General features: G+C 34.6%; 1 protein-coding gene across 2 annotated transcripts in view; it reads right to left on the bottom strand.

Annotated features, from left to right (window-relative positions):
- Window positions 1–1,005: 1,005 nt before the first annotated feature.
- The window catches only part of LOC137643722 (oxytocin receptor-like), a 252,380-nt gene continuing 240,885 nt past the window's right edge, over window positions 1,006–12,500 (bottom strand). For both annotated transcript variants that reach the window (XM_068376424.1, XM_068376425.1), the window contains one exon: window positions 1,006–2,880. In XM_068376424.1, coding sequence (XP_068232525.1) covers window positions 2,761–2,880 — 120 coding nt within the window. In that variant the 3' untranslated portion in view covers window positions 1,006–2,760. The remainder of the gene's footprint in view (window positions 2,881–12,500) is intronic.

Raw genomic sequence — 12,500 nt, forward strand, 5'->3', positions numbered from 1 at the left:
CCCATTGTGTGAAAGACGTGACGTCATGTTTCGGATAGTCGCCTTAAAAAGACTGATGCAACTTTCCAACCGATTTGAAAATATGGCCAAGTTGGGGATATGAGCACGCCAGGGTCTATAGGTTTGCGATATCTCGCTTTACACATTTTTGGCCTAAAATGAAATTTCTCTTCACTATGTTGTGTAAGTTATTCACTAATTTGAATGATTACAGTATCGGGTGTCTCAGCGTATAATGTGAAAGAGTATTAATGAATAAATGAAGAGAGGTTTCGCTTACCTCTTGTTCTAATCTTTGATGTAACACCATCCACTTTCTCTTTGATAATACTTTAAGGCTTGAGAATTATATTATTTTTTTGGAAACTTGAAGCACGCTAACTGAAAAAGATATTTTTTCAGATGCTCATGTTCATGCACCTTGTCCTTCTGGGAGTGAAATTCATCTCTCTCTCTCTCTCTCTCTCTCTCTCTCTCTCTCTCTCTCTCTCTCTCTCTCACTGTGCTATTTTTCCTTGTTGGAGCCTTTGGGCGTATAGTACCTTGCTTTTCCAACTAGGGTTGTAGCTTATCTAGTAATGATGATAATAATCTATTCATATTCTACAGTATGCGAAATCAAGAACCCTTATAAAACACTTTGTCTTTGATTCGGCGATAAGATGAGGTATCGTGTGGCAGAGTTCATACGCTGTAATATGGACGATATCTGATGAATTGCTGTAAATTATACTGCGTAGGTAATGCCCAATGTATCCCAAGTAAAGAAATGACACCACAAATTGACCAAATATTGCCTTTGTGGTTAGTTTATGAAGATGTATGCCAGCTCGGACACAGAACGTTCATACCACCTTATAATTTCTTTTAGAAATAGGATTACAGTATCTAGTTTTTGTTATGTTAGATTCCATATTTATAATTATTCATATAGAATATAAATTTCATAGTTGTTATTGTTGATATATATATTTTTTTATTTTTTTTTATTTATATTAACGGTTATAGAGTGTGTAGATGAGCAACATTGGTGGAGTAACGAGAACTTTGGTATGGACCGGCAGGGGTCACTTGCCTTAGATAGATAGGCACTGCGCATCACAAGGAACTGGCTATCCTTTGATGTATCTAGCCAATGAATCCTCTTAAAGGCTGCTCATGAATGGCAGAGGCAAGGGACAGTGACATTGCCCTATCAAGCAGGACAATGCCATAGAGACTGACCATATTACATATAATCAGCGCCCAAGCCCCCTTTCCAACCATGTTAGGACCAAGGAAGGCCAGGCAATGGCTGCTGATGACTCAGCAAATAGACCTATAGGTTCACCCAAAGGGACAGTGACATTGGAATATCAAGCAGGGCAATGCCCTAGAGACTGACCATATTACTGATAATCAGCGCCCAAGCTCCCTCTCCACCCAAACTAGGACCAAAGAAGGCCAGGCAATGGCTTCTGATGACTTAGCAGATAGACCTATAGGCTTTCCCAAACCCCCCATCCTTAGCTCACAAGGACAACGAGGTTGCGACTATTAAATGAACTGACGAGTTTGAGCCGGTCTCGAATCCCAGTCTGGTAATCACCAGGCAAGGACGCTATCACCAGGCCACTGCTACCCTTTGTGTCAATAGGCGTAGGAGATGATGATGATGATGATAAATTTCATATTTTTAATTATATGTATATATTTATTTGTAGATCGGTTTGATAAATCTGCATGTGCATGTGTACACATTTTAGTGATATTTGTGTAATTTCAAAGTGACAGACATGCAAAAAGAAGGGTTAATCCTTTCAACTTACAATTCAAGAGACTAGTTATTATAGAGATACGTTATTTTAATTGCTTTTCCGATAAGCATCCAGGACCCAAAGCTTTTGCCTAAAACTATTTCATTAATGACAAAAATATCTTTCAATATATTTTAGATTACGAAACCTTTTTTATTACATGGATGATATTACGACAATGAAGATTCTGACGATGGCGATGATAGTTACATTAGCAACAGTGATTAGGAAATTGATACTGCTAAAATTTCATGTGATGCTGTAAAGATTGGACGGTATATACTTGTTACTACATTGTTCTGAGGAAGGCAGGCTGTAACTCAAACCAAAACCACCAGCTACTTTGTTCTGAGAAAGTTAATTCGTATCTCGAACAAAAACCACCGGTTACATCTATCCGAGGAAGTCGGTTCGTAACTCGAACATAATGGCGGTCACTCTTGTGAGAAGTCTGTTCATAACTCTAACATATACTAATGGTTATGAGGAAGTCAGTTCGTAAATAGAACAACCCGCCAGCTTTTGGTGAGGTGCAAGATAATGGAAAAGTCACTATCTTTCACTGTGTTGCTGACAAGTTATATCGGAACACTGCTTTATGTTAAGCTTCAATGGATGTGGATAACCTTATCTATTCAAAAGTAAGAGAGAGACCTGCTTAAGTGGATGTAAATAGTCGTGTTTGTTTAGGAATATTACTTCAGTTGCTTATGATCAAAGATTTGAGATAGGACAAACATTGGAGAAATGATGAGAAATATTATATACATTGTTATGCAGTACACCCGTTATGATTAAATAAAAGAAAATAATGATCAAGGAGACATGTTGGTCCCTTAGGTCTTCATCTTGGAGCTCTCTTACGAAAGGACCCGTCACGAAAGAAGGTCGGTTGTTCGTCGAGAAGGGAAGCGATGGGGTCCGTTCCACCATTGGTCGTGGATTTAAACTAGACCTTGATGGTTTAGACCATATTGGAGTGGGTGATCGGATGCTTGCTACCGTCATTCCTCTGACCTCTGATGTCTTCGTCACCTATGGAGATGTTGTCGTGGGATCGGCTTGGTCCAAGTCCTAAAACCACCTGGTGGGAAAAAAATATAATATTAATCTTTGCTATTGTTACTGAATGTTATGAATATAATTTTCAATAGAGTTTAGAAGCAATAAAATGTGTATGAGGCTGCCTATAGTCTTCAGACCTGACTTAATTTAGGTGTTTGGAGAGATTTCTGTCAGTAAAACACAAGAACTTATCTATTGTCACTGAATGTTATTAATATCATTTTCAATAAAGTTTAAAAACAATAAAATAAAATGTGTAACAGGCCGTCTACAAACTGCAGATGGCTTAATTTAGGTTTTTGGAGAGATTTCTGTCAGTAAAAGACATAATTTTCTATATTGAAACATGTGCTTTAATGTCAATGTCTTGGAGTTTAGAGGATTCCAAATTAGAAAGTATCCGATATCTAGTTATTTTTTCTTAAAAGATAATTGATTTGGATGTTAATAGCGTATTTAAGAAATAACAGCTTTTATAGTAGTCGACATTTGAAAACCCAAGCTATTCTACTCCTAATAAAAGTCTTCGGATTCCTGGGGTGAGCTGGTTTATCGAGATAGGACTCACGGCATTCTGTCGGGTTTGCCTGCCACTGTGATTAAAGTGGGGATGATTGTACTCTTGAAATGCTCTCAGTCCCATCTAGTGGGCTTGACTTGCACTTGAGCTACTCTAATCATAGTGGTACCATCCCATTGTGGTAAAGTAGGAAGTGAACATTTTGTGAGTCAGCTCTCACAGGTGTCATTTGGTGGAGGAAATAATTCCATGAGAGGCTAATTGGATCTCTTTTAGGATGTCAAGAGTGTGTAACATTTTCTTTCCTTTACTCAATGTTGTTATCCCCCTCAAAAAAAATGTATACATATCATTGCCACTGTTACTTTTTACTCCTGGTTCCCATGGCAAGCCCAGGACTCTATTGACGACCCAGGCACTAAGAAGGACCTTGTTTCAATATTCAATCTCCAGTGTTTATACACTGGAACCTTTGGTCCCATCTATTCCAGAACTCCAAGGAGCTAAAGATATTGATGATTAAAATGAGAATATCAAAGTATTATATTGCGTGGGAGTTTCCCGTAATATGAATCTCCCCTATATTGTAGTGTCTGACTGTATATATATATATATATATATATATATATATATATATATATATATATATATATATATATATATAGATATATATATATATATATATATATATATATATATATATATATATATATATATATATATATCCTGTCACGCTGAATGGCGTGCCAAACATAAGACTACTCGGTCTCTTCCCGAAGGGGGAGGGGTTACTCCGAGAGGTACATTCGGAAACCACAATATCTCATAAATTGCCGAAAGTGCCTTATTATTATTATTATTATTATTATTATTATTATTATTATTATTATTATGGAGCCTTTGTGCATGGAAAATGGACACCAAGTAACCTAAAGTTTCCCCTAACCTATCTTACAAGCCGTGACCTACCTTACTTAACTAACCTGGGGGCTAACCGCCCCCTGCGACCCCCATCACACTGCCTTATTCTTATTCAGCTGTCATCATACATACAGGTGGCTGCTATCATACACCCATTATTATTATTATTATTATTATTATTATTATTATTATTATTATTATTATTATAACAAGATTGAACAGTTACATCTTGTATTTTCTGATTTACCATATCATTAAAGGTAATAACCTATCCTCAAGTGGTATTTGAGATAATTAAAAATACCTGGAAGTATTTTACTCACACTAGGGAATCTGGTCTTACTTTAGTTTATGCTTAAAAGCCTATCCTCCGTTTTCTATTAATGGTAATCTGCTTGCGTTATTACAGAAAACGAATATTACTGACAGTGTCGTAATCAATTTTGTTTTATTGTATTTTCAAGTTATCTTAGAGGGCAATTTTTCTCTTATACTTCCATTTTTAAGGAGATAAGGGTTTTATTATAATTACGGACGGAAAATCTTTTCTAAAAAAAAAAAGATAAAAAAAAAAAAACAGGAAAAACTTTTTTTTGTTCGAAATGTTGTTCTGTCCGTAACTATAATTTTACCAAGATAAGTTCATTGCATTCACATGACTTACTACAGAAAAAAAACTATGTTCAATGTACTTTTACTTAAAATATTATCGTTTTACCCAATCACTTCCCCCCAATCTTGGAACGAATCACAATACTAAAGGTTTTTTTTGATAATCACATTATTCGAAAGATGGGATTTACCATAAAGGTTTAAGGTTTGAAGGCCGCTCATGAATGGCAGAGGTAAGGGACGGTGACATTGCCCTATCGAGTAGGACAAGGCCCTAGAGACTGACCATATATATATATATATATATATATATATATATATATATATATATGAGATCAGCGCCCAAGCCCCCTCTCCACCCAAGCTAGGACGAAGGAGGGCCAGGCAATGTCTGCTGATGACTCTGCAGAAAGACATATAGGCTCCCCCAAACCTCCCATCATTAGCTCACAAGGATGGTGAGGTTGCAGCGACCAAAGAAACAAACGAGTTCTTTTGCAAAATTTTTCTTTAAACATACGTTTGTAGGTAGTAGGTTGGCCAGGGCACCAGCCGCCCGTTGAGATACTACCGCTGGAGAATTATGGGGTTCTTTTACTGGCCAGACAGTACTGCAATAGATCCTTCTCTCTGGTTACGGTTCTTTTCCTTTGCCTACACATACACCGAATGGTCTGACCTATTCTATAAAGATTCTTCTCTGTCCTCATACACCTGACAACACTGTGATTACCAAACAATTCTTCTTCACCCAAGGGGTTAACTACTGCACTACAATTGCTCAGTAGCTACTTTCCTCTTGGTGAGGGTAGAAGAGACTCTTTAGCTATGGTAAGCACCTTTTCTAGGAGAAGTACACTCCAAAATCAAACCACTGTTCTCTAGTCTAGGGTAGTGCCATAGCCACTGTACCATGGTCTTCCACTGTCTTGGGTTAGAGTTCTCTTGCTTGAGGGTACACTCGGGCATACTATTCTATCTAATTTCTATTTCTCTTTTTTTCAAGTATTTGTAGTTTATATAGGAATCATTTACTTTAATGTTGTTACTGTCCTTAGAATATTTTAATTTTCTTTGTTTCCTTTCCTCACTGGGCTATTTTCCCTGTTGGGGCCCCTGGGCTTACAGCATTTTGCTTTTCCAACTAGGGTTGTAGCTTAGCAATTAATAATATTAATAATAATGATAATAATAATACGTCTAGTTTAAGAACTGATTGCGCACACACACACACACACACACACACACGTTAAAACTGTCTACATAATGTTATTCATAAAGATATGTCTCAACGAATATCAGATATTTAAAACCTATCAATTTTAGACTTTTAGACAGAATTTCATTATACCAAAGAAATTCTGAGCATTGCGGAATAGTCTCATTATCTCCGCCAAAGAAGTTGGAAGGAGGTTATGTATTACCCCCCTGATTGTGTTTGTTTGTTTGTGAACAGCATCCATGCCACAATTTTTATTGTAGAGTGATGAAACTTGCAGGGGTTAACAGTTTATGTAAAAAGCTGGGAATAATTGAATTTTGGAAGGTCAAGGTCAAAAAGCAAGGTTAAGGTCAAGAAAAATGTCCAATTCACGTAATCAGCCATAAGTTTGGACATCATCGTCACAGAGACTTAAAAATTGATTCATATTTGAGTGTATGAAAATCAACGCCAATTAATACATGTTAAGGTCAAAGGTCAAGGGCAAGTGAAAGGTCGAGAATTAAGCTACCGCGGCGGAGGTATGCGCTCTACTGAGTGTCCCTCTATAGTCAATTTCTTTTAATGAGGCGCATTTGCACCGACTTGCATGGGTGCCCTTTTAGCTCGGAAAAGTTTCCTGATCGCTGATTGGTTAGAATGATCTTGTCCAACAAATCAGCGATCAGGAAACTTTTCCCAGCTAAAAGGGCACCGCTGCGAGTCGGTGCAAATCTGCCTCGCTAAAAAAATGGACTATAGTAGCCTACGTATCCTCCAACAATGCTCTTTCGGAATGCCGTAAATGCTCACACAGATACAATACATTGCTCGTAAACTGATTTTAATTTTTGTGCTCCTTTATCGGGTAGCTCGTATTCAGTCGCTCGTAAACCGAGGTTTTACTGTATTAAAGCAAATTAATAATTAGTTTCATCTTTCTAAAAGTTATGTTATATGCAAATTTTAATGATTATGATTTAAAGTAGGCTAACCTTAAAATTAGTCCATCATTGTTACTATTATTATTATTAATAATAATAATATTTATTATTATTATTGACAATGTTTATTATTATTATTATTATTATTATTATTATTATTATTATTATTGATACTTTTGATATTTTTATTTATTATTATTATTATTATTGATATTGATATTGTTACTATTATTATTATTTATAATTTATTAGCATTTATTATTATTATCATTATTATTATTAATAATATTATTATATTATTATTATAATTGTCATTAATATTATTATTATCATTATTATTATTTATTAGCATTTATTAGCATTTATTATTATTATTTATTATATCATTATTTAATTATTATTATTATTATTATCATTATTATTATTAGTATTATTATTATTATTATTATTAGATGAATTACACCCCTAATAGGAAAAGCAGGATGCTATAAACCCAAATAGCTACAAAACAACAGTTTCATAAAAAAAAAACTATTAATTTAAGCAGATATTTTTTAATAGCGAAGCGTAGATTTTTTCCACCTATCTTCTAACTCATTTTGAACTTTAGTTTTCCGTATCTGTTCGCTAAATTGGTTCTCGGGGACCAACGAAGCTTCCAATTAGAAATTATTGCAATTTTGAAAAGTGCCTGAGAGAAGATACTCGAAAATTAATATCTTGCGCGCGTCTTGGTGCGTAGATACGACGCTAGACTCATTTTGATATAATTTCCAGATTGTCCTTATAAAATTGGATTCTCTTCAAAATTGGTTGTGTTCAAATAGAATTGGATTCTCTTCAAAATTGGTTGTGTTCAAATAAAATTGGATTCTCTTCAAAATTGGTTGTGTTCAAATAAAATTGGATTCTCTTCAAAATTGGTTGTGTTCAAATAAAATTGGATTCTCTTCAAAATTGGTTGTGTTCAAATAAAATTGGATTCTCTTCAAAATTAGTTGTGTTCAAATAAAATTGGATTCTCTTCAAAATTGGTTGTGTTCAAATAAAATTGGATTCTCTTCAAAATTAGTTGTGTTCAAATAAAATTGGATTCGCTTCAAAATTGGTTTTGTTCAGTTTTATTAAATTTTGAAAGTTACATCTTTTTATTACTCCATAGCCTTTATACCATGGTCTTCCAATGTCTTGGGTTAGAGTTCTCTTGCTTGAGGGTACACTCGGGCACACTATTCTATCTGATTTCTCTTCCTCTTGTATTGTATTGTCCTTATAAAATTGAATTCCCGTCAAAATTAGTGACATTTTTTCAGTTTTATTAAATTTTGAAAGTTACATCTTTTTATTACTCCATAGCCTTTATACCATGGTCTTCCAATGTCTTGGGTTAGAGTTCTCTTGCTTAAGGGTACACTCGGGCACACTATTCTATCTAATTTCTCTTTCTCTTGTTTTGTTTATATAGGAAATATTTATTTTAATGTTGTTATTGTATTTGAAATATTTTATTTTTCCTATTTTCCCTGTTGAGGCCCCTGGGCTTATAGCATCCTGCATTTCCAACTAGGGTTGTAGCTTAGCAAGTAATAATAATGATAATATACTATGTTACATCTTCTCTTATTACTCCATATACTAAGTTACATCTTGCACGCACAGATTCAATCCTTCTCACCCCCCCCCCCTTTCCTAACTACAACTCCTGTCACTGGGGTATGAGTACTACTCTCCCCCCTACCCGAGGGACGGGGAGAGACCGAGTAGTTATACGTCTGGCGATGCTGCTCAGCCTGACAGGAAATTATTTGTGTATATATATATATATTATTTATTATTATTATTGTTATTATTATTTGTTATTATTATTGTTGTTGTTGTTGTTGTTGTTATTACTTGCTAAGCTGCAACCCTAGTTGGAAAAGCAGGATGCTATAACCCCAGGGGTCCAACAGGGAAAATAGCCCAGCGAGGAAAGGAAACAAGGAAAAATAAAAGATTTTAAGAAGAACAACAAGATTAAAATAGATATCTCCTACATAAACTATAAAAACTTGAACAAAACAAGAGGAAGAGAAATAAAATAGAATAATATGCTCGAGTGTACCCTCAAGCAAAAGAACTCTTAACCCAAGAAAGTGGAAGATTTCATTCCCCTTTCTCTCACGCACTCCACACCTACCAACTTCGCTATTTCATTTACTATTTCTTTTTCTATACTTGAAAACCCTATATCTTCTAGATTTCATTCCCCTTTGTCTCACGCACTCCACACCTACCAACTTCGCTATTTCATTTACTTTTTCTTTTTCCATACTTGAAAACCCTATATCTTCTAGATTTCATTCCCCTTTGTCTCACGCACTCCACACCTACCAACTTCACTATTTTCTTTTCCTATTTCTTTTCCTATTTTTTACTTTACCAAATATCCCGTTTTCTATAGACCCTGCCAGGCATAGATTTAGGCAATTCCTGTAACTGGCTTATTCGAATGTTTTTCCCCTATCTGGACCATAATCGCTGCTGATAAAATTTTTCCAATCTTCGTCTCGTAATCCCCAGATTAAGAGATTTAAACAATGTCACCTGGTCTTTCAATATTCATGACCCCTTTTAAAGGTTTAAAGGTTTAAAGGCCGTTCATGAATGGCAGAGGCAAGGGACAGTGACACTGCCCTATCTAGCAGGACAATGCCCTAGAGACTGACCATATATACATATGATCAGCATCCAAGTCCCCCTCTCCACGTAGGCTAGGATCAAGGAGGGTCAGGTAATGGCTGCTGATGACCCAGCAGATAGAACTATAGTTTCCCCTTAATCCCCCATCCTTAGCTCACAAGGATAGTGAGGTTGCAGCAACCAAGGAAACTATCTAGTTTGAGCGGGACTTGACCCCCAGTCTGGAGTTCACTAGTCAGGGACGTTACCATATTAGCCACCACTCTTTCCCTATCTGGCCCTTATTAGCTTTTATATATATATATATATATATATATATATATATATATATATATATTTCATATGTATATATCTTACGTATGTATGTATGTATGTATGTATATATATATATATATATATATATATATATTATGTATGTATATATATTATATATATATTACATATTGTATATGTATATATATTTATATATATCGTACATGTATATATATTATGTATATATGTATATATATATATGTATATATATATATATATATGTGTGTGTGTGTGTGTGTGTGTGTGCACACAACTTATCATACACATACAAATATTTATAGCAAGTAACAATTATACCCCTTCATGCAGGAATACGCTCTAGATAAATATGCCGGTATGCTATAAACACATAACAAATATCGTTTGGAATTAACGTTGCGTAGTAAAGCATTCTTTTTCCACCAGAGCGGGCGTGAATTATGGCTCGGGCAATAGAGGCCTAATGCCATCATTATACCTAATGACAGATATTAGGGGTAGAGACTGGAGGGTTTAATGCCCTATTAGAGGTTTGTTGTTATTTTACATTTTTGAGGTTATTCAGTTCGCCTTCCGTTGTGTTATTCGTTATGTTTTGATTAAGGTAAATATTATTGTATTGTTGTGTGGATTTCTCAATTCATCTCCCTTATTATTATTATTATTATTATTATTATTATTATTATTATTATTATTATTATTATAATTAAAGTTATTATTATTATTAGTATTATAATTATTATTATAATTATAATTATTATTTATTATTATTATTATTATGGTTATTGTTATTATTGTTATGGTTATTGTTATTATTACTATTATTATTGTAATTATAATTATAGTTATTATTATTATTATCAATATTATAATTATAATTATAATTATTATTCATTATTATTATAATTATAATTATTTATTATTATTATTATTATTATTATTATTATTATTATTATTACTACTTACTAAGCAACAACCCTAGTTTGAAAAGCTGAATGCTAGAAGCCCGAGGGCTCCAACGGGGAAAAAAGCCCAGTGAGGAAAGGAAATGAAGAAACTGCAAGAAAAGTAATTAATTAAGATAAAATATTTCAGGAACAGTAACAAAATTAGAATGAATATTTCATAAATAAATTATTTATTCTCCTATGATTATGGAAAATGTATTATTGTATGCAACTCATACATTTTTTTTTGTATTCATATTCTAAATTCAATGTGCTTTTCTTCACTCGCATATATCTGTAGTAACTTGTATCTGCTTGATTGTAGTCGGAAAATGTTGCTGTATTATTGTATTCAACTCTTTATACACTCTTGATGAATGTATTTTCTATTCGTATTCAAAATTCAGTAGCCTTTTTTCCGCACTCGTCTTCCGTTGTATTTGTGTAACTCTAGTTTATTTTATCCATCACTTGTTGTATAATTGTATCGTTGCATTAATTTGTTATATCTGTTTGATTGTAGTTTATTTTATACAGCAATTTTTGTTTAATTGTGTTGTTAGATTCTGTTAATGCAGGAAGAGACCTCATTGTTACTAAATAATAGTGTTAGATTAAAAAAAAAGGTAATAGGATTAAAGATAGCAGGATGGGGGAAATAGAATAACGTAGTTGAAAGATGGAGATAGTTTGGGCATGGTCTTCGCACTCTCCAAGAGAGATTAGTTCACCAAACGTTCAGCTGGGCTCCTCAAGGCACTGGAAGAGTCGGAAGACCCAGGAATACATGGATGAGGACTAAGAAGCGTGAAGTAGATGATGTTGAATGGGAAAGTATTGATTTAAAAGCTCAAGATAGAGACAACTGACGAAATCTAACCGAGGCCCTTTGCGTCAATAGGCGTAGGAGATGATGATGATGATATATATGAGTTGGAAGACCCAGGCCTATATGGCTGAGGACTATGAAGCGTGAAGTAGGAGATGAAGCATTGATTTAAAAGCTCAGTATAGAGACGACTGTCGAAATCTAACCGAGGCCCTTTGCGTCAATAGGCGTAGGAGGAGGAGATGATGATATATATGAGTTGAAAGATCCAGGTCTACATGGCTGAGGACTATGAAGCGTGAAGTAGGAGATGAAGCATTGATTTAAAAGCTCAGTATAGAGACGACTGTCGAAATCTAACCGAGGCCCTTTGCGTCAATAGGCGTAGGAGGAGGAGATGATGATATATATGAGTTGGAAGATCCAGGTCTACATGGCTGAGGACTATGAAGCGTGAAGTAGGAGATGAAGCATTGATTTAAAAGCTCAAGATAGAGACGACTGGTGAAATCTAACCGAGGCCCTTTGCGTCAATAGGCGTAGGAGGAGGAGATGATGATATATATATCTATCTATCTATCTATCTATATATATATATATATATATGTGTGTGTGTGTGTGTGTGTGTTGGAAGACTCAGGCCTACATGGCTGAGGACTATGAAGCGTGAAGTAGATGATGATGAATAGGGA

The sequence above is a fragment of the Palaemon carinicauda genome, chromosome 7 (genome assembly GCF_036898095.1).
Source record: "Palaemon carinicauda isolate YSFRI2023 chromosome 7, ASM3689809v2, whole genome shotgun sequence".
NCBI classification, from domain to species: Eukaryota; Metazoa; Arthropoda; class Malacostraca; order Decapoda; family Palaemonidae; genus Palaemon; species Palaemon carinicauda.